This window comes from Thunnus thynnus, chromosome 19 (assembly GCF_963924715.1).
Source record: "Thunnus thynnus chromosome 19, fThuThy2.1, whole genome shotgun sequence".
Taxonomy (NCBI): domain Eukaryota; kingdom Metazoa; phylum Chordata; class Actinopteri; order Scombriformes; family Scombridae; genus Thunnus; species Thunnus thynnus.
In genome coordinates this window covers 27657351-27677272 of record NC_089535.1, presented here as the reverse complement: position 1 = coordinate 27677272, position 19922 = coordinate 27657351, and the positions used below count along the sequence as shown (strand labels likewise).

At 39.7% G+C, this 19922-nt stretch overlaps 1 protein-coding gene across 1 annotated transcript; it reads right to left on the bottom strand.

Moving 5' to 3' along the window:
- Positions 1-1194: 1194 nt before the first annotated feature.
- Positions 1195-19706, bottom strand: lmo4a (LIM domain only 4a). The gene is made up of 5 exons (XM_067573975.1): positions 19386-19706; positions 11353-11600; positions 6293-6389; positions 6011-6169; positions 1195-4439 (listed from the first exon to the last, which is right to left on the bottom strand). The coding sequence occupies exons 2-5, from the start codon at positions 11592-11594 to the stop codon at positions 4431-4433; spliced, it is 507 nt and encodes a 168-aa protein (XP_067430076.1). The 5' UTR covers positions 11595-11600; positions 19386-19706; the 3' UTR covers positions 1195-4430.
- Between the last annotated feature and the right edge of the window lie 216 nt (positions 19707-19922).

The window sequence follows — 19922 nt, the reverse complement described above, 5'->3', positions numbered from 1 at the left end:
AATGGAAGTGATACACCTCACGTACAGGGACCATACTCTCCTCCCAGTGAGGTCTGAGGTTGGACCTTCTTGGTCGCCATCTTAGTTCATCCTGTAAGCATACTAACATCTGATAAGAAATTAACTAATTTTATCATTGTCATCACTTCTTAAACTCTGTCCATCAATAAATATTGAAAACATTATAAATTTGCTCATATAATTTATCTCACCCCTTGAAGGCATCATGCAGTCAAATATGTATAATCCTTGAATTGCAGCTCATGGTGTCATGCACAAATAGTATCATTTATGCATATGTATTGGGAATAATAGCATACATTTACAGACTAGTGTTGTCAGTTTTGAATCATTTACTTAACATTGGAACACGAAATTAATTAGTGTGTTAATTCTGAATGATGACTCTTCGTCAGAGCTCTGCATCAGGCAGAAAAGAGTGTCACAGGCTATCATAGCTGCTTTAAAAACTGCAGCTAATGCGCTGGCAAGCTTCCTATCCCCTCACACTAGATAAATCTGTTTCCAGATATTCATTGCTATTCATATTCATTGCTAGAATACATGGGGCCAGTCACAAAACTCTTGAGGTTGGTACATCAGCCACTTCACAGATTAAGGAATTCATTTGATGTAATTTTGCATCATGTTTTTTTTTTTCTGGTTTCCCCAAATCTCTTCATTGCGGTCTGAAGCTACAGCCCGACAAACAACTGAGACAAAATAAATAGCGTTCAAGCCAATTCAGTGGAAACTTGGTGTGACTCAGGTTTGGAGTCATGACTGAAAAACCAGAGGAATGTGTTCACCCTCTGTCATTATGAAAGAGCACTTTGAAACACTACCATTAAAAGCCTCATTGTTACTGTGAATGTGAAGCTAATTGGACTAACCCTGAGAGAGGAGCTGCTGAGTTCTCCCGGCCCGTTAATTTGAAAAGTCACAGCTGGCCACTCATGTGTGCCTCTACCCGTCCTGCGTGGTTCACTCCAGCCTTTAATTCTGCTCAGTAGAAACCCACACAAACAATATGTAGAAGGAGTGATCCTTAAATTAGCGTGGAAGAGATGATCTTATAGTTTCCATGCCAAATGTTCTTATAAAAAGGCTCATTTAAAGGCACGCTTCATGCCAAAAAGCAATCATGACAAACCAGAGTAGAGACCTGGGAAAGATCAGAGACCAGCAAACATGTTAAAAATGTCAATTTAAATCTTTTAATTTGAACAGACAGAAGATGAAGGAATATGAAAGTTTTTGTGGTTGAAAACAATGCATATTCTGTCTTGTACTTTCCTTTTCCCCCCCCTCACACAGCTATGGAGAGCACAAACTGCTGCCTGCCTGGTGCCCACAGGAAAGCGCTCCCTCCCTTTTAATTAGACCAGCTCACCAGATTAGGCCTCATTAGGCTGCAACACTGGAGTGGAGCTAAAGCCCATGCAGGCCTCCAGCGCATCCCACTTTAATTGCTTCTGTAATGGCCTCGGCTCAGGCCTTTGAAATCCCATTCCTGTGGGTAATCAGCCATGTTTGTCTGAGAACTGCAAGCGTTTCTTACTTACTCCTCAGTCTGCGGTGGATATCTGCAACTCTTTGCTACACACTCACTGTAGCTTTAACCAAATCATCCCCCACACTATCACACGCTCATCACATAGAAGACACACAGCTGAATGGCTAAATTATTATTAGTTCTTCTGAGAGGACTGATTCTCTTCCCATACATAGTTTAGAGCAATAAAAACTCTGACTTGGTTGAAAAAAACAAAAACAAAAGGCAACACAGAAAAGATGATTCATACACTGTAGCACACAACACAACAGGATATTAGTGCACTTTTAACATGTCATCCCATCCTTCACTCTTTCATAAACTACAGAGTAGATCAGTTTAAACCTCAAAAACTTGACCATTACTGCAATAAACATTTAGAGTGTACAGTAAACATCACTGCCGCTAAATCTCTTGTTGAATAATCTTTCCACACACAATTACAAACACTGTATGAACCCTAAATGTATTCATGATCTCTGGAACTAGCATTAACACCTGAAGAAAAGAAGTTATATCATGATTAAGTGTGAAGAAATGGCATACACATAGAGGAGAGCGTTGATCTTCTTGGCCCTGTTGTAGTTGTGTTCCTACTAAAGTCAAGAATCATGGAGTCTATCTCCACTGATTATAAATCCAGAGCAGCTTAGTTATTGGGATCACAGGCCTTTGAGGAAATATAAAAATCTAATGAATGAAATACAAAGTAGAACCCTCACTGTAAAAATTGCTGTAAAAGTTTGTCCATTTCGTCATACAGATATTTTGAATCAATAAATTCTGACTTAATCAATTCTGAGTGGCATGGCTGCCACTTCTAGCGGCTTTGCCTGTAATAGCACATTAGCTATCAACATAAAGCAATGCTAATAGCTCTGTGAGGCTGTAATGCTCATTATAAAGAAAACTTGATGTTATGTTATATAAAACGTTTATGTTAAGTTATGTGTCGTATGTTATGTAACTTTTGATACAGTTGCTTTTGTTTTTGACACTGAGCAGTCATGGTGAAGTAAATGTAAATATGAATGTGTTTGTCTTGCTAACATGCTCCCAATTTTAAAGTTATAGTATAACTACTGGGTTTGTTTAAAATTTGGATGTTATTTTCATAGCTCTGGACATCATCTCATATATCAGTTATGACAGGATTGTACTCAGAACTCGAGTACAGTGACAATGCTGAGAATAGTTCCTACTGGGCAAGAAAGATGGCAGTCATACAGGATGTAAACAAGCCAACATTTTTTCCAGATTATCTAAACCACTTTATTTGGGGGTAAAACTGAATGTTAGTGCACAAATAGTCCCTCCTTGGCTAACTTGGAGGTTTGTTTACAACTTGTCTGAATGTCTGACTGCTTGTGTTTGTTGCCCAAATTGGACCTATTTTAGTGATGTGACCATGTTCTCTGCAATGATTTGGTGAGTAGTTTTCCTTAAAAATGCTAATGTTTAGCAGGTAATGTCTAGCATGTTAACATTTTAGTTTAGCTTGTTAGCATGCTAATGAGAATGTCATTAATTGTGCAGGTATGTGGTTGTACTGCAAAGTAATGGACACATTGAAATTGTGGCCTGACGATGGTGTTAGAGGAAAAGTCAGAGGACCACCAAAGTTATTACAATTCATCCTGTGAACCATGAATGTATCTATCAAATTTCATTTCATTCAATCCAGCCAATAGTTGCTGACATGTTTGACTCTAGACCAAAGTGGTGGACTTTACATTGAAATACACATACTGATTATGATTTTCCAAAGCATAAAAACACCAACTGTGTCTTCCTTCAAGCTTGTTCGTGCCAGCATAAAGTGTTAATGTTGGTTTAAAATGTAATGATGCAAAAAATAATATCAAATTATTGATTAAAATGGATTACATACTGTATGCAAGTTCCAGTTCTCTGCAAGTTGATCATATTGGTCTAAAATGTACTGAATTAACAATGGCTGTCTGACAGACATCTAATAATAATAATTTGCACAGTTTGTAGTTAATTGCAAAAACACTGGTACACTGGTTTCATTACTGCATTGAAGCCTAAGATAACATTTTTGTTCAAAAATTCTGTGCTCAGAATTGCTTCTGTCTTTAGTAGGAATGTTAGCAACTGAGGGCGACTATCACTTTCCCCAAACCACTGTGGTACAAAACAATCTGGAGACTTAGATGTTCACAGAGAATTACACAGAGAAAACATTTTTAAGTATCAATATAGATTTTTTACTTGTTCAGTTGTCTCTCAGAGTGTGGAAGAAGCAGCTGGAATCACAACTCTGAAGATTCATACGTTTTTTTCCTCAAACCAAAAACTTGTCAAAGTATTGTGTGTGTTGTCTTGTTGTATGTGTGGTTTCTTATTTTGGAAATATTTTTCACCTCCTGAAGGAGTCACATTGCTGTTAGTGTTCCCTCCTTACTCAGCGACCACTGCAACTGGACGGCAGGATAAAGCTAATGGGTGATTCCACTGGAATCACTGGAATGGGATAATTCCATGACAGTCTTCCATTTTCCCCCCATTAGCCATGCCAACTCTAATCTGTGATATTGCCACAGTTCACAATGGACAGCCGTCTGCTGTATAAAGAAATCCCAGCCATCCTCAGCGTCCTCATGCCTCCGACAAAGCATTGGACTTGTTCACATGTCACTCCTCACGGTTTTCTCAGAAAAGCCAGTTTGTTGTGGCAAGTTGAAATCTAAACCAGTAGCAGGAGTGAATGAATCCAGATTGTGGAGTGACAGTCCATCTGAATGGAGGGAGATCAACCAATGGCAGATTTATAGGTTGAGGAGGAGCGTAAAGAAGAGACAGAGGAGGAAGGTGGGGGAGAAGGCACACATTTGGTTTTCCATCCTCTTCCTCAGCAGACCTGTAAACAGTGCAAAGAAGTTATTAACTAGGGAATAAACAAGACACTTTGTCATTATGAAATATCTGCATTAAATGACTGTGGGTTTTTATCAAAGAGCGACGACCAAATTTGTCCCATGACTGCTGAGCCCTTACAACTCTAACAGTGCTTGGTCCAGTGTTCCTCCCCCTGTTAAAACCAGGAGCATTTCAGCCATATTTTTTCAGTGGTCCATCTCAGTTTTAATCAAAAGGCCTTCTATCAGAAAACATTTTCACATGTAACATTAGCAAGATCACAGGTGTAAATGCTAAAATAAATGTCGGCTGAATTTCATTTAGCTGCTTCAGTTTTAGAGTCCTGGTATTGTATATGCTGCCTCACTGTCACACCAGCATTTAAAATGGCAAAATTTTGCAGAAAATCCAATACATTCCAATGGAATCACTGTGATCAGTTGATTCACTCAAGCACCTTAAGTAAATCTGTGCACATTTTTCATGTCACGTTCAACTTTGCTGACATGCAAATAGCAAGCCGCATTGACAGTGCTGACCTTTGAGTCCAAAATGAAGAAAGCTACTGTAGTTTATTAGCTGTGCTGCACCATTTAGTTTTATTTAACCTCCTCTGTCAAAAACGTAATCACGAAAGAATAATGGTTTGAAAACAGTAATAAGACAGGAGTCTATGGTCCAAATATGTCTTTTCAATAAACTGTGTTAACTTAATGTCTCGTAAGCAACCAAATTAAGCTAACGAGCTAACACGTTAGCTAGCTTGATAGCCTGGAGAGCTTTATATTCTCTTTTTAAAAACTTTTTATTGAACGAAGGGTGTGCAATGGTGAACAAAACACCTGGGGAGAGTAAACAGAACAGTAGAGAGAAAATGCTAACCAAAAGATTTAATTTAGTTTTAACACATGACAACTTAATTTGTTAAAAGGTACAATGTGTAAGAACCTACAGTGTAGAGAACCTACAGTGGCCACAAAACTTGCGAAAAACACGAAAGGTGCTCTAGAGCCAATGTTTGCTTTGTCCGTTCTGGGCTACTGTAGAAACATGCCAGTGCAACATGGCCGGCTCTGTGGAATAGGACCTGCTCCCTATGAAGATATAAAGGGCTCATTATAAGCTAACAAAAACACAATGATTCTTATTTTCAGGTGATTATACACTTATTAAAACATACTTATGAATATTATATTGCATTTCTGCCAAGTCCGTTCCGCTAGATGCCACTAAATTCTACATACTGCACCTTTAAATGAACTCAAACGCAGCCCATGTAGCCTAATCCTAAACTAACATGATGTGTGGAATTAACGTTGTTTCATTCAAACAGCCTTACACTTACCCATGATTTTTCCATCAATGGTGTCAAATTCAAAATGCTTCCACACAATATTTCTTACATTGTTTGGTGTTTGTGATAATGAAGAGAACTACAAAAGCCTAATTTGCTACTAGGCTATCACACTATCCAACAAGGCATAGTGTTGCCTCGTTTTAAATGATTCTTAAGTGGTTTTGGATGGTCAAGGTGGATAAAAAAATGTCTACTGACATCACATGGCTTCTCACCTTCTGATCAGACATCATGCTGTTGGTCTGCAGTGGTGTTGGGTGTCCGCTGAGCAGGCCTCCTCCTGGCCGGTCATGTTCGCAGAAGATTGTCCCATTGATGTAGTGAAAGCGATCGCCGGGGACCAGGCGGTTCCTACAGGTCGCACAGGTGAAACACTAGGAAAAAGACAGACTTGATATTGAATAGTGTCATCTGTAATTATCACGAGCTAATTCACAGCAGCATGATGATGAAGTAATATCAATGTTGCAGTGGTACAATTACAGAATTACACTCACCTTAAGGTGGTAAACGTTGCCTTGTGCTCGCATCACCATCTCACTAGCAGGGATAGACTGTCCACAAGCACTGCAGGCTCCACTGTGTCCAAACAGCCTGCAGATAAAAGCATGGATAAGAGCTTTTTTTACAACCACTGCATCAACAGCAACATCAACATAACATAGACTAACAACTCTGATGTTTCTGAACGTACAACAGAACAGAATGTGGTACATTTATACGCATTTGCCAAAGAACTGATCATTTCATGACTATCTGATTTATTTAGTGTTTAGATGCTTAAGGAAACAGTGTACTTGTAACTCAAACTGGCCGTTTGTTGCTCTTTGTAAAGAAGCAAACTTTTTACAGCCACCTTTCAAGCAAAGAGGGAGTAAGCAAAATAGTTTTTCGGTGGAGTATCCCTTTAACAATGAACTTTAAAACTGCTGAACTGCCCCCTCAGAAAGTTCAAAGGTTTCTTTTATCCAAATCTTTATGACAACATTTTCTTCAGACCTCTGAAAGATGAGATTAATGGAGCTGGCTCTTCCCAACATGTATCCTGTTGTGAGTTTTACAGTGTTGTCCCTAATTGGCTAAAAGAACATAAAAAAGAAGGCCATATGATAAAAAGCCAGAGGAGATTTTTTTAACATCTCTGGATAGAATTTCTCAGATGTGTTTTTGTGTTTGCTTTATGTGGAGTAGACATAACGTGCTCCTCTGGCATTAATTCATTATGTTAATTCATGTATACAGTATAATGTTATCCAATTAAAGATATAAATCTACAACGTTTTCTTCTTAGTCCAGCGGCCTATACCTTCAGCATTTCTTGCTGCAATAACTGAGTACACGTCTCACTCTGTAAATGCTCAGTTTTTGTAAGAGGAGCTTCTAATTTAAGCTAGACATATATTGGTGGAATCTGCCCCTGGCTGATCAGTTCTCTAAATTTGATTATCTGCTTTGGCACAAAGCCAGACTGGTTTCAGAATCAAGTCATTTTGTGCTCAGCTGATGAAAGAGAGCTCAGTTTCCTGATAGTGAGTGTTTAGTAGCTGTACAGGTGGAGAGGCTGAGTTCTTCTGGTGTCTGTCCCCTTGCAGGTAACCTAACCAAAAGAAAGACTAAGGGACTAGACTAGAGAAGACTAAAGGCACCATCTCCCAAACTCTAGATGACAAGTGTTGCTGTTACTGCAGCCCCATGCACACCACTTCAACATGTGGAGAAATCCAAAGCTTGATTGGAGTGCTGTGTTTAGTTACAGTTCCTAAGCTATGATTGGAAAACTGCTGTTTGGGGGAGGGGTTCACTGTCTTTTTATACTACTATGAGGGACACCAAGGTCAAGTTTTTTTTAAAGTTTGACCCACAGTGGGGTTTTATTTTAAACACTACTTCATGCTTTGAATAAAACAAACCAAACCAAACATTGTAACACTCTTTGCTTGGTGTGCACTTTGTGGTGATGGGTTAGGGTCAGGGTCAGGGTCAGGGTCAGGGTTAAGGGTAAGGGTTAGGGTTAGGGTTAGGGTTAGGGTTAGGGCAGACATCATCATTGCATGAAAGAACACAGCTCCCACATTCATTTCAATGGGCCCACTACAAAAAGAAATGCAGGGTTGTCTGGCAAAAAGTTGAACCTGGCTCAGTTTTCCTGCAACACTGACCGCTCAAGCACATGTTCCTGGTAGATGAGTTTGTAATGTAAACAGCATTGAGCCTTCAGCATAAACTAACTTGGCATTGGTTTCTTGTTGGGTTGAAAGTTGCAAAGCTTTTCTTTTGTATTATGTGTTGTTCCAAAAGCTCATCATTTCTGTGGGATTTTAATTTCACCGCTGTAAGCCATGGTTCATGTGTTGCCATAGCAACCTCAGCCACAAAGGATTTGTTGTTGTGTGGCACCTTGAAGTCATGTGTATTATTTACATGGTCCTCATTTCATTTGCATCTATCATGAAAACGCTCCGACCGTTCTGGCATCTGGATTTTGGTGATGAAAGTCAAAATAAACTCTGTTAATTTTTAAGTCATTAATGTTGTTGCTTATTTCCTGATGTTTTGTCCGGTGCATCATACAGTATGGAGAGTTTAGTTTAACAAATGCTGACAAAAAAAAAAAGTCAGAACACAAGCAGTCTGCTATGCGTTGTTTGAATATAGCAGCACATGGCAGCAGTCAGTCCTTCTCTATCAGGGCTGGAAACATGTCAGCACCTGACCTGCAGCAGGTTGAAGTCATCATTACAACCTCTTGTGAAACTGATGCACTGTGACACTTACTTGACCAGTTTGGGTACTCTCTCACTCTTTCTCTCTCTCTCTCTCTCTCTCTCTCTTTCAATGACTGCACTGAGTAATGAATTTTTTATCTTAATCCAAACAGTCATTTAATGAGTACGCCTGAGAGGATCCCTGTTCTCCTTAATTAACCCACACACACACACACGCACACACACCTCCCCGGGCTCAGTTACATCTCATCCTGCTTTACTGGCATGAAGGGTGACAACCTGAAGACCTGACAAGAACCAGGCCTTAGGGCAGCACTTCGTAGTTCACCTCAGTTCAGGATGGTGTTCCCACCTATTTTCCTATGAGTGTCTGTGCAAAATTTGATTGATCGTCTCTATCAGTCTGTCAGGTCCAAAGAACGCTCGGATAATAAACGAGTGTTGTGTTTTCAGCATGTCAGAGGCTGTGCCTGTAACTTTGATTTTGTCCAGGAGGCAGCCGTGCTGGCTACTAAGCAGGGATGCCACGGTGAGGTAATTTTTCCACCACTTAATAAACTCTTAACAACACCGCTGAAACTGGTTACACCAGACATTTTACAAGATAAGATATACGTTGATGACACTCAATATCTGTAGAGTGCTTACTTTGATCTTTAACGTTAGATCTTTTGATCTTCACCTTACATACTGAGGACAGGCTCACCAGCGGGTAACACCGACTATAACCCTGCTACATAGCTCACTATAGGCCTTTCTATACACATTTATGAGCTCTGTATTTGCAATACTGCCATATAAATGAATAAATCAATGCTAAGTGAGAAACCCTGGGCTGCTGTAATGCTTAAGTGAACTGCCCTTTGGAAGTTCTGCATGCATCCGTTTAGCTTCAGTTCATTTAAATGAGATGTTTTCCTCTGCTGGTTTGAGGCTGCATAAAGTAATAATTACAAGACCTTAATCATTGATCATCAGAAGTGAAGCCTCTGTACGCTCTTCAGCATACACAGTTCCAGTATTGTGTAGAGTTGTGCTGACAGTTTTTGTGTTTTTCAGCATATTGAAAACCTGTTTGCAGCTCATTTATGATCACTGTGGTAACAGATACTCTGCAGCTGCATGCAGTTCTTATTTTGTATCTTTATACCCCAAATGTGTATTAGCAGAAGTAAAACTGTTGTAGCATCCCGTCTCCTGCTTCAGACATCAGAAATATTTCTATATCTATGAAGAGACAAAGTGAGTAAGAGATGAAATGCATCGTTAAACATTATTTTCGTGTCTATTCAATCGTAAATGAGCTGCAAATGTGTTTTTCATATGCATGTAAGACAAAACAAAAAAAAAAAAACTGGTCAGACTGTGGCAGCGCGATTGCATACAAAATCAATGGAAAAACATCGGATTGACATGAAGATGAAGATGCATCCGCGTGAGTTGAAAATGTGTCAACTTAAGCTAAATTTGCGCATATCCTGGAGCTTAATGAATCTGCTTCATAAACATACAGAGATGAAAGGAAAAACTTGAGAGACTGGAGGGGAATAACAGAAAGACAAGAGTCTCTGGGGAGTTGTGAGTTCAGTCAGCGGCTGAGCCAAACACAAAGACACAGGTACTCCTACAGACCTGGTCAGTGCGTCCGTTGCTAGCTAGCTTATAGCTAACACTGTTTGGGGCAAATGACGTGAAGTAAAAAATTTGCTTGGCTTTCTGGCTGAACATTGGAAATGTGTGTGCGGAAGAACAAACTGCTTAAAAACACTCTGCTTATGAAATGATTCCAGGACACTCAAACTGAGTTATATCCGGTGGACATGAGTGGGGAAAGATGGCAGACAGGAGAAAAGGGTCATTTGAGAGATGCTCCACTTATGTATCAGTAGGACATTAACACACTGCCTACACTGGAAACTGATGGTCTTCAACAGCCATGACGGAGCCAGAACACATGGCAACCACATCCAGTGCACACTGAGGTCCAACCAGTTTTTCTGGACTATAGCGTTTTTGGCTTTCCTGAGAATTTCCTCAGGGTCCTTTCAGAGCCAGATTTTTATCATGTCTGATTGTTCCTGGTCATTTTCGGTTTGGATGAGAAGCTAAACTTCTGGGTATATCACAAGTACAACAGAACACTGCAATACCACATGATTATTAATCAGAAGCATTTTGATACGCACCTGAATAAACATCATTTCACTGGTGGACTAAATGTGGAATTTATTCAATACATGGCATGACTATGCTGTGTATCTTATTGCAGATCGCAGTGTAATTTGAGTGTACAGTAAGAGCTTTATTTATTTCATGAGAGAGGTCTTGAAAGCCACTGTATTATTACTGGCCTGATATACAAAGTCTGCTGTGTCTCACTTCCTCCTCAGCAGGCCTTGAGCTGTGGCTTTCCACATCCAGCCCTGTGTTTGCCCCGGAGACGTGGGCACCCACAAAATCCCCATCTGTGTTACAACCAATCCGCCTCACAGACACTAACACACTGGAACACTGTCTACAAAGAGCGAAACACAGGCACAAGCTCACACACAAATATATTTGTATTCTCTATAGCATTTTTAGCACGACCTTCATACTTTTACTCTCCCGATGATGCATTCATTTTTGATTCTCTCCTCCCCTGCTCTGTTTGTCCTTGTCAGACGACTAAAAAAAAAATGATTTCACAAGAAAAAAAAGTTCCTCAACTTCACTATGTGTTTGATGTGCCTCCGTCATGAGAGAGTGTATTCTCTTATATATGTCTCATGTTGAGGCAGATTGTGCTCTAGTCGTCAGTGCCATCTGATCAGTCCATCAGCTGGGCTCACCTGATGTAATCGTTCTTGCAGAGGATCATGCCTCCTTTGCTGTAGCAGGTGCTGCTGTACTCGCCCAGCTGAGCGTGGCAGCAGGAGCATTTGAGGCAGCGCGTGTGCCAGTACTGTTCCATAGAGAAGAGCAGGAAGCGGTCTGCAATCCGACCTCCACATCCTGCACACGACCTGCCCGCTGTCCCCCCGCCACTGCCCATCACTGCCACTGTGGGCGCTTCCACCCTGCTGTTCACCATAGCAACCTGAGGACAGAGCAAGAGGTAGAGGAGACATAAGAGCGCTGGTGAATGACTGATGATTGAGGCAGGACAGTGGAAATGTTCAGGAAAATATTTAGTGCAAACGGTTAAATAGGTGGCATCCTATCAGAGGCTAATTACCTGCTGTACATTTAAACTTACACTAGTTCTGCTCAAGCACTCATAGCTCTCTCCTTTTTTAGTGACTTTCTCACTAATCCCACAGTTGTTTACATGCTTTTCAGATCTGCTAGTTACTCTACCTTAGCAGTTTAGCTTAGCAGTTAGCGATGGCTTCTCTCACTTCCTCTCACTCTCCTGCTCTCTCTTGCTCGGTGTGTCTTATATTTAGCTGTTCCTCTGCCTCCTTTAGTGATAATGGTACATGTAATAAATGTAGTTTATATGCCATGTTGGACGCAAAGTGCAGCTCTGCACCATGGAAACCCAGTCGTTAGCTGCTGTAGTTAGCTAGCCCCCGGTAGCTGTAGCGAGCCGACCCAGTGTAGATCTGCTAGTTACTTAGCTTAGCAGTTAGCGATGACTTCTCTCTCTCCCTCTCAGCTAAATTATATCAAACATTTGTTAAATTTCTATTTAGGATAATTATATCCAGATAATTATTGTTACTTATTGTTATTGCAGACCTATGATAATGTAAAGCAGAGAAAAGCAGTAAATCTTCTCTTTGAAGAAAGTGGAACCAAAGAGTGTTTGACATGTTTTTCTTGAGAATGGGAAAAAGTTATTTATTTATTTAGATGATTTAGATTAGGGTGAGAAAAAACAATCAAGAGGCCTTCAGTGAATCGAAACTCTTAAACAGTGACATGACCTACAGCCAATCAAATCATTTAAAACAAAATGACAAAAACCATTATCATACCACATATAGAGATTTATTCTCACCGTAATGATGGATGTGATTGTCTAATCACCATCAGATGTGTAAGTAGGGTGTGGCCTTCATAACATACCAGTTCCTGTGTCTTACTATTATTGTTGATCTTGAAGAAGGCCCGAGGGCCGAAACGTCATCTAAATAAAGGAGAAATGCATGTGGAGCCAGACTGACACTTTTTTCCTTCTCTCAGGTCTACTTTCAGTGATCAGCACCTCACTACAACCCTCGGTGTGTGTTACTTTTCCACTATATGATGTGTTTTGCTAACACTTCAATGTGAATAGATTTCTTTCAGGAAACACTTTAGAAGGGAACTTTATATTTAATCCAACAGTTAATCAAAGTTTATCCTCAGTAAATCCGTTCCAAGCGGTACAACAGAGTCGCTGTTTTACACCGAATAAGTTCAAAGACGTGTCCGGCTCCAACAAAACCACACACAATCTTTTAACATGATAACATGTCCCGAGAGGAAGTGAAATAGTAGAAGTAAAGCCGCTGTAGCTATTGGTGGAAATGTTACACATGTGCCATCAGACAACATCTACTGTATTTCTCCTGTTCTCATTTTTCCATTACAAAACTGAACTGATTTCATGCACAGCTGGGAATAATATTGCTTTGAATCACACTACAGCCATAGCAGTGTGTGCTACTCAGCAATGAGTCAGCAACACTGCCTCTTCAGCCGCTTCCATGATTTATAATTAGCGCCAACAACAACATAAAATAATTGCAGGGCTAGATTTCATTTTCCAAATGAGCAACAGCAGCACAGTTTGTCCTCTAGAGCGTCTAATTTCAGCAAGGGCATGTTTAGCTTTACAACTACCCTTCCCACAAGATTATTTGAGTTTGCAGCAGCTGGTCCTCTGCAGTGGAGCAGGCTGCCCTCAATACCCTCATTTTCTAGAGTAGACACCTGGCTCTAATCAGCCAGAGGAACACCATGTTAAGAAGCCCAAGGCTACATTCAAAACCACAAAACAGCCTCATGCACTGGGACCAAACCTTCCTATTAGTGACGGCTTATTCATGAATGAGCCGCTCTTTTGAAAGCCCATTCATTTAATTCATAAGTAAAACTTTAAAATTTGACCACTTTAATCCTCATTAGCCTTCAATTCTCTTTTTAGAGGCTGCAAATAACTTTATGGTGCCCTTTCCAACTTTTACAGTGCTTATATACAACACCACAGAGATCTAGTTATTCCTTTACATAGTATCCAGCTTTCTGATAGTGAATCTTTTTCTTTATTATTATTCCTAGTATGATGTAGTGCTACATGTCTCCACTGTTTTTGTCTTTCCTGACCTCAGTGGGTCTTTAATAAATGAATGAATCTTTTAATCGTTGAAATGTGTCCAACTTTTGCAGAACATTGTCAAGATCCATGTGTGCCTTTGAATTTTTTGACATCCCAATAACTCAGTGTCCTTTTTGTAGCGACTGAATTGCCTCAGCTGTTAGAAGTGAACCCAGTTTAGATCATTTACTGCTATGCTCCATTTGCTTCTGTCATCTGATCATCAGTAATGGAAGATTGGAACGACAGTAAAATTAACCCGCTGCGATACTGAAGTCAGACTTTCACTTTTATTTCACCTGACAGATAATCCATTTATCATCATATTTTTTGTTTTCCTGACTATAAATATACCATGGTGTGCTGTTTTTTTGTTGTTTTTTTTATCAGAGCACTCCAGCCTTAAAACATAAAACAGGACACCCCAAAAACTCAATCATAACAAGATACTAATGTTAGAGCCAGACAGATAAATCAGCCAGGCCAATATTGGTGTATGTGTCGGCTAATCAGTGACAAGAAACTGGAGTACAGACACACCTAATTAAGTTTAAGGTTATTTAGAAACACTGTCTGTATTTTAAGTTTGTCCACAGAGATAACTGACAAGTATTTCAACTGTAAAATTCTTTAAAAAAATAATTTAATTGATAATTTACATTTTACTGACAGCCAATATATTATCAGATTTTTTAAAACTCCAAAAAAATCTATCAGCATCAGTCTGAAAAATCTGTTTTCATGTGCACACAGGTCATGTCCACTATGCAAACGCCTATGAAATCCACTTCAGACATGAATTTTCCAATTACATGAGTCGACACTAACTATGTGAAGACACCATAAACTACTGACCAGAGCATTTTGGAAAATTGAGGGCCACAAAGGATAATCATGTCCCCCAAAATTCATGCAAAATAGCAGAACTTTTTGACTGTATTTGAATGACCTTTTAAAATGGGACAACCTTGTCACCCTGTTGGGAGTAGAAGTGTGAACCCAATGTGCTTCAAGTTGGGAACCACCAGTTGATTCAGTGACACTTAGTCAAATCTGTGTATCCATTAAAAAACAACATTGATCATTTTATAGGAAGATATGAAAGAACATTACAAGTAACATAACTACTTCCAACAACTAATGATTAGACATACACTGATCCAATCTACTGAATCAGTATCTGTACTGATACTGAGTGTATTAAGTGGATTAAGTGCGAGCCAGACGTCACTGAACCACTTTAAATACAGTTTAGTTCTTTGGTCAAGTTGATGTCTAACCCAGGTCAGGAGGATATGGTAAACATTTAACTGAGGCTGATGCATCACAACAATACAAACTCAGTGTCATGTTAGCTTATGATCTCAGAAAGTTCCCTGCAGTGAGGTTTACAGATTACTTGGCATCAGCAGCACATGAGTTTAGGTATCGGAATTAGGACATAAACAGCTGGATCGGTGCGTCCCTGATGGATTGAAATGGAAGAGAACGTGACTTGATATATCAGTGATGGATTGCTGGACTCAGATAGTCACACTCAGTACCAGCATATTCATTACATTTAATTGTTGCAATTGGGAGTTAAACACTGCACCAGTTGCTGAATTGATCTAAAGTCTCAACCTGCCGTTGCCAACAAAATTTTAAGCAATTAATGTAAGTGTTTATAACGTAGCATGAATGTAAGACTTTACTAGATTCAGACTGAGAACACAGGATGTCTATGTGACCCTGTGTCTCAATGGACTTGCTGTTTTTTCCTCCTTCTATTTCCTGTCTTCAGTGCCAGATTCCTCTGGGCGGCACATCACCAGCCGTGAAATCAATTAGCGGGCCGAGTCTGCATAATACAAAAGCTTCCACCCTGTGAAATAGTGAGAGCAAATAAAACAGCTCAGGCACCAAAGTGACGACCTCTTCTACCTTGCAGTTTGTCATATGGTTTACTTATTACCAGCGTCTACATGAATACAAACACTTGCTCTGGATATTCTGCAGCTGATCGCTGGTGGAACCAGGCAGACTGCCCCATGCCTAAACACATCATGACAAAGTGCATAAGGTTCGGCCAAAGAGGATAAGACGTTCAGTAAATGAATCTTCAATCTTTTAAACGTAAACACGACTTCAGTAACAGTAAAATCTCAAACATTTCCTAACCCGTCGTCCAAGTTGAACATTCCTGGCCAACACCTGCGTTAGTTCAAGAAGTTTCAAGACCTGCCAAACGGCTCTCTGATACAGTTCTGAACTTCTGATCTGATCAAAATGCAAATCCTGCATTTATTCATCTTCTGTAAGCAGCGCACGCTGGTAGCCTACTGGTTCACACACATGAAACTTAATCACAACACCTGCAGTGAACCTTTATTGCATGTTGTTCCCCATCCCCTCATTTCCTGTTACCTCTCGACTGTTGCTAAAATAAAAGCATAAAAAATATATTTATAAAAACCTTGTAGTTAGTACATCAGCTGCCCCTCTTATGAAATATTGCTGTTTTCTTTACACATCTCACATATTTTTGAATAAAAAGTTCTATTAATCATTCATCACTTTATACCTTTACTTCTCTACATTTCAGAGTCAAATAGTTTTCTTTTTATTGATGCACTGTACCAGATTAAACTACCCAACACTGTACGGAGTGTTTATAATTAAATCTGCATCAACCACTTTGTCAATCTTTGAAATGCTGCTTACACATTACTGCATGAGTAATAATACAACATACAAACTAATATACTAGTATGAAGAGGGTCATTCTGTATAATGAGTACTTTTGATACTTTTTGATGATAACACTGACTGCTGTCTTTAATCATACACTAATTATTTACTCCAATGTCATGAGAGGACCGTAAAGCTTCTTGTTGGATTGTTTAACAGCAGCAGACATTGGGGCGACTGTGTCCAACAGTTTTGCAACTTTCCAAACAGACAATCTAACAATCTCGCCCACTTTGTGCACTTATTGGCCAAGTGTGTGGATGTCAGAAAGTATGCGGGGTTTGAACTTTTCTCCCAAGCTCTCTGTTTTCTTTCTTACACTTCAGTCACTTTTGGTGACACTGTTACCACCATTTGTATGATTCATCACGTTTCTCTCCTCTCTATGATGGCAGGCTTGTCGTCCTGCCTTTGAGTGTGGAACACTGAGTGTGTTTTGAAGCACATTGAGACCTTTAGGGATGAATCTGTCACTTGTGGGCACATCAGTCATATTGTCAAACTCAATGCAGTCTACGCCATTAGGTCATCTTTAGCTGCAGTAAATTTCCACTTGTTTCATGTTCTTTCTCCACACACGCATGAATCCGCCATCCTCCCAAATGTTTGCTTTACTGTCACGCTGCCCTGCTCTACTCCACAGTGTGTATATGTTTACACTAAAAGAGGCAAGACTTCCTGTGGACTATAATGACAAACAACAATAATGAAAAACTTTTTTTCCCCCCTCTGTTTCTCACAAACACTGAAAAGTTATCATGCCATATATAGCTCACCTGTTAGTGTGGTCTGTGCACCGCTCACTTCTCTTATTTACTACTTCATCATATTTTGGGAAACTAACAAAGTTTGTTCTATCTTTATAAGATGATCCTCCCTGTCCAAAACAAAGGCTGGCGAATGAACAACTACTTGTGGTCTGCCCTGGTAATAAACTGATTGATGAAGCCGTCCATGAAAGCAGGAGCTAATGAAGAGAAACACAGTTACACTGCAGTCTCCACAGACTGATGAACTGCATGCAATTTCAGCTTGACAGGGCCAATAATGGCTCATTTTCCCCACCCTGAATGGAGCTGACTGACGTCTCTCTTACTGTAAGCTCTCATACAGGAAACACTCTGTATTCTTGGACAACAAGAGTATCTTAATTAGTATAAAAGGGAAGGGTTTAACAGCATAAGATGTCATCTGTTTCCATTAAGAAGGTTGCATCTGGGCAAAGGCAGCTGTGTAGGATTAGAGGTTGTATCAAGTATGAATGATGCTGTGCAATTGAGTAAATAATGATAAGACTAAATAATGATAGTATCTTTGACCATTTGAGCATGTAGGGGTTTATATGTGTTTTCAAGGATGATGATTGGTCAGTGACTTGAAATAGAAAATAGAGTTTTATACAAATATAAGGATTAGGGCTGAAAAAGATTTGCTGATTAAGTTGACAGAAACTGCAACTGCAACATTTTTACAAGCGATTAAAGCTATTTATCAAGCAAACATTCTGTGGTTCCAGCTTCTCAAATGTGATGATTTGTTGCTCTTCTCTGTTTTGTATCATTGTAAATTAAACATCCTCATGGTTTGGACTGTTGGTCGCACAATACAAGCAATATGAAGATTTCCTCTTGGGCTGTGGGAAATTGCAACACATTGGCATTCATTTTTTACTGTTTTTTAACTACAACTGGTTGGTGTCTTTGGATGGACGCAGAGGTATAATAAAAGCATGCTTAGAACTGTTTTCTTTTGGTAATTTGCTGGACCGATAAATCTTCCCACCAGACACTGGCCCACTTTGTTTCCCTAACATTTGGGCTGGAATTTTAGGCATAATTTAGTGTCAATTTATGAGCTAATTTACAGCCAATTATATGTAGAGCTGTGGAAGACTGTGGACTGAGTCCATTGCATTTACACGTTTCCTTCTTTCCATACACTAATTAAATCATGAATTCCCCACCCAACCCAACACACACACACTGCTGATATGAGGTATTATACAGGAATCAACTCATACAAGTCAGAGGAAAGCTAGAAAGTAGAGGCACCACTGTGTCCAGCAGTACAGAGTCTAACGGTCACTGAGGCAGATTCAGTTTCCTTCTCTTGAGAGAGACATGCTGTTTCATTAAAACGGCTCTTTTTAATTAACACCAAGGGCACGAGTAGAAGCCTAATACATTTGCACTAATTAGAAAGATGTGCTTTCAGTGCTGTAGACCCATGAAAAGCAGGCTGCAGACACAGCAAAATGTATTCAAATCTCAGATATGAACAGGGGTTGTCAACAAGCTTGCAAATCTGCAGTCACATGTTTGATAAGATGAGAAGAGCAACCGTAGAGATAACTTATTTCACTATAATTTAATTGAATCTCATTCTCCTCCTCCTGCTGCTATCACTATAAATCAAAACTATTGTCAATATTATTATTACTGTAATTTCAGGAAAATGTCGTGTAAATTTAGGAGCGGATGACCATGTGGACTCAATCAGCGGCGTAGTATTATTACTGTAGCCTAGCTTAAAATATATATAAGATATGCGAAACCATGACAAAATATCATAAACCGTATCGTTATCACCAAAAACTGTTCTTTTTAAAAAAGGAAAAACAACTTGAGATTTTTTTTCTAACTAATTAGTTAACCGAAAGTACAAATTCGTCGTGACATGTAACTTTATTCATATTTATGTGTAGCTAACGTTATGGAAACTTGTGCTTTTTTAAAGATAAAGGCTTTATTACTACATTATACGAAGTGAGGAAAAACTTAGCAGTAAGAAGCATGTTGGTTTATTCACACCTGACTAAAGGTAACTGTAGTGATGTATTAAACTCACCTTACTGTTGTGAAGTTGGAGTGAACGATTGTCAAGTATTTTTGCTTCTCTTGCCCTCAGCTAGTTAAAGAAACCCAGGAGAGCGCCAGATGTTGCAAAAAGAGACGTAAACTTTTCAGTTGATATATTTTCCACGAGCCGGTTTGTCTGTGCGGTGAAAACCCGAAAAATGTTCAGCAATTATTCTTCTCTTTCCCCATTTACAAAGCTCTCTGTCTATGGAGGGACTCCGACAGCCAGTCACTTCGTTCACCGGTCGATTCCTGTCTTCGTTCCCGTACAGATCTGTGCTCCCGCGGACAGAAAGCAGAGGTTTCCTCGGTCATATAAATGTATTGTAACTCACTCCCCCTATGACGTAGCACAGGGGGTGTGGCTTCTGCCGCCTGTAACGGAAGGCGTTATTTTTTTTCCACCCGCATTCTGCAAAGACCCGCCCCTACTCTGCCTCTGATTGGCTCTGATTATAATATTCTTACCCTTACCCCGTCTCATACCTAAATCTAACCAATCCAACCAAGGAAGGCAACGAGTACT

Excerpts from the sequence above, each read along its gene's own strand:
- lmo4a (XM_067573975.1), bottom strand. The coding sequence starts at position 11,594 with ATGGTGAACAGCAGGGTGGAAGCGCCCACAGTGGCAGTGATGGGCAGT. Across the intron at positions 6,390-11,352 it reads TGCAAGAACGATTACATCAG|GCTGTTTGGACACAGTGGAG; the intron begins GTGAGCCCAGCT and ends TTTTATCTGCAG. Across the intron at positions 6,170-6,292 it reads GCAACGTTTACCACCTTAAG|TGTTTCACCTGTGCGACCTG; the intron begins GTGAGTGTAATT and ends TCTTTTTCCTAG.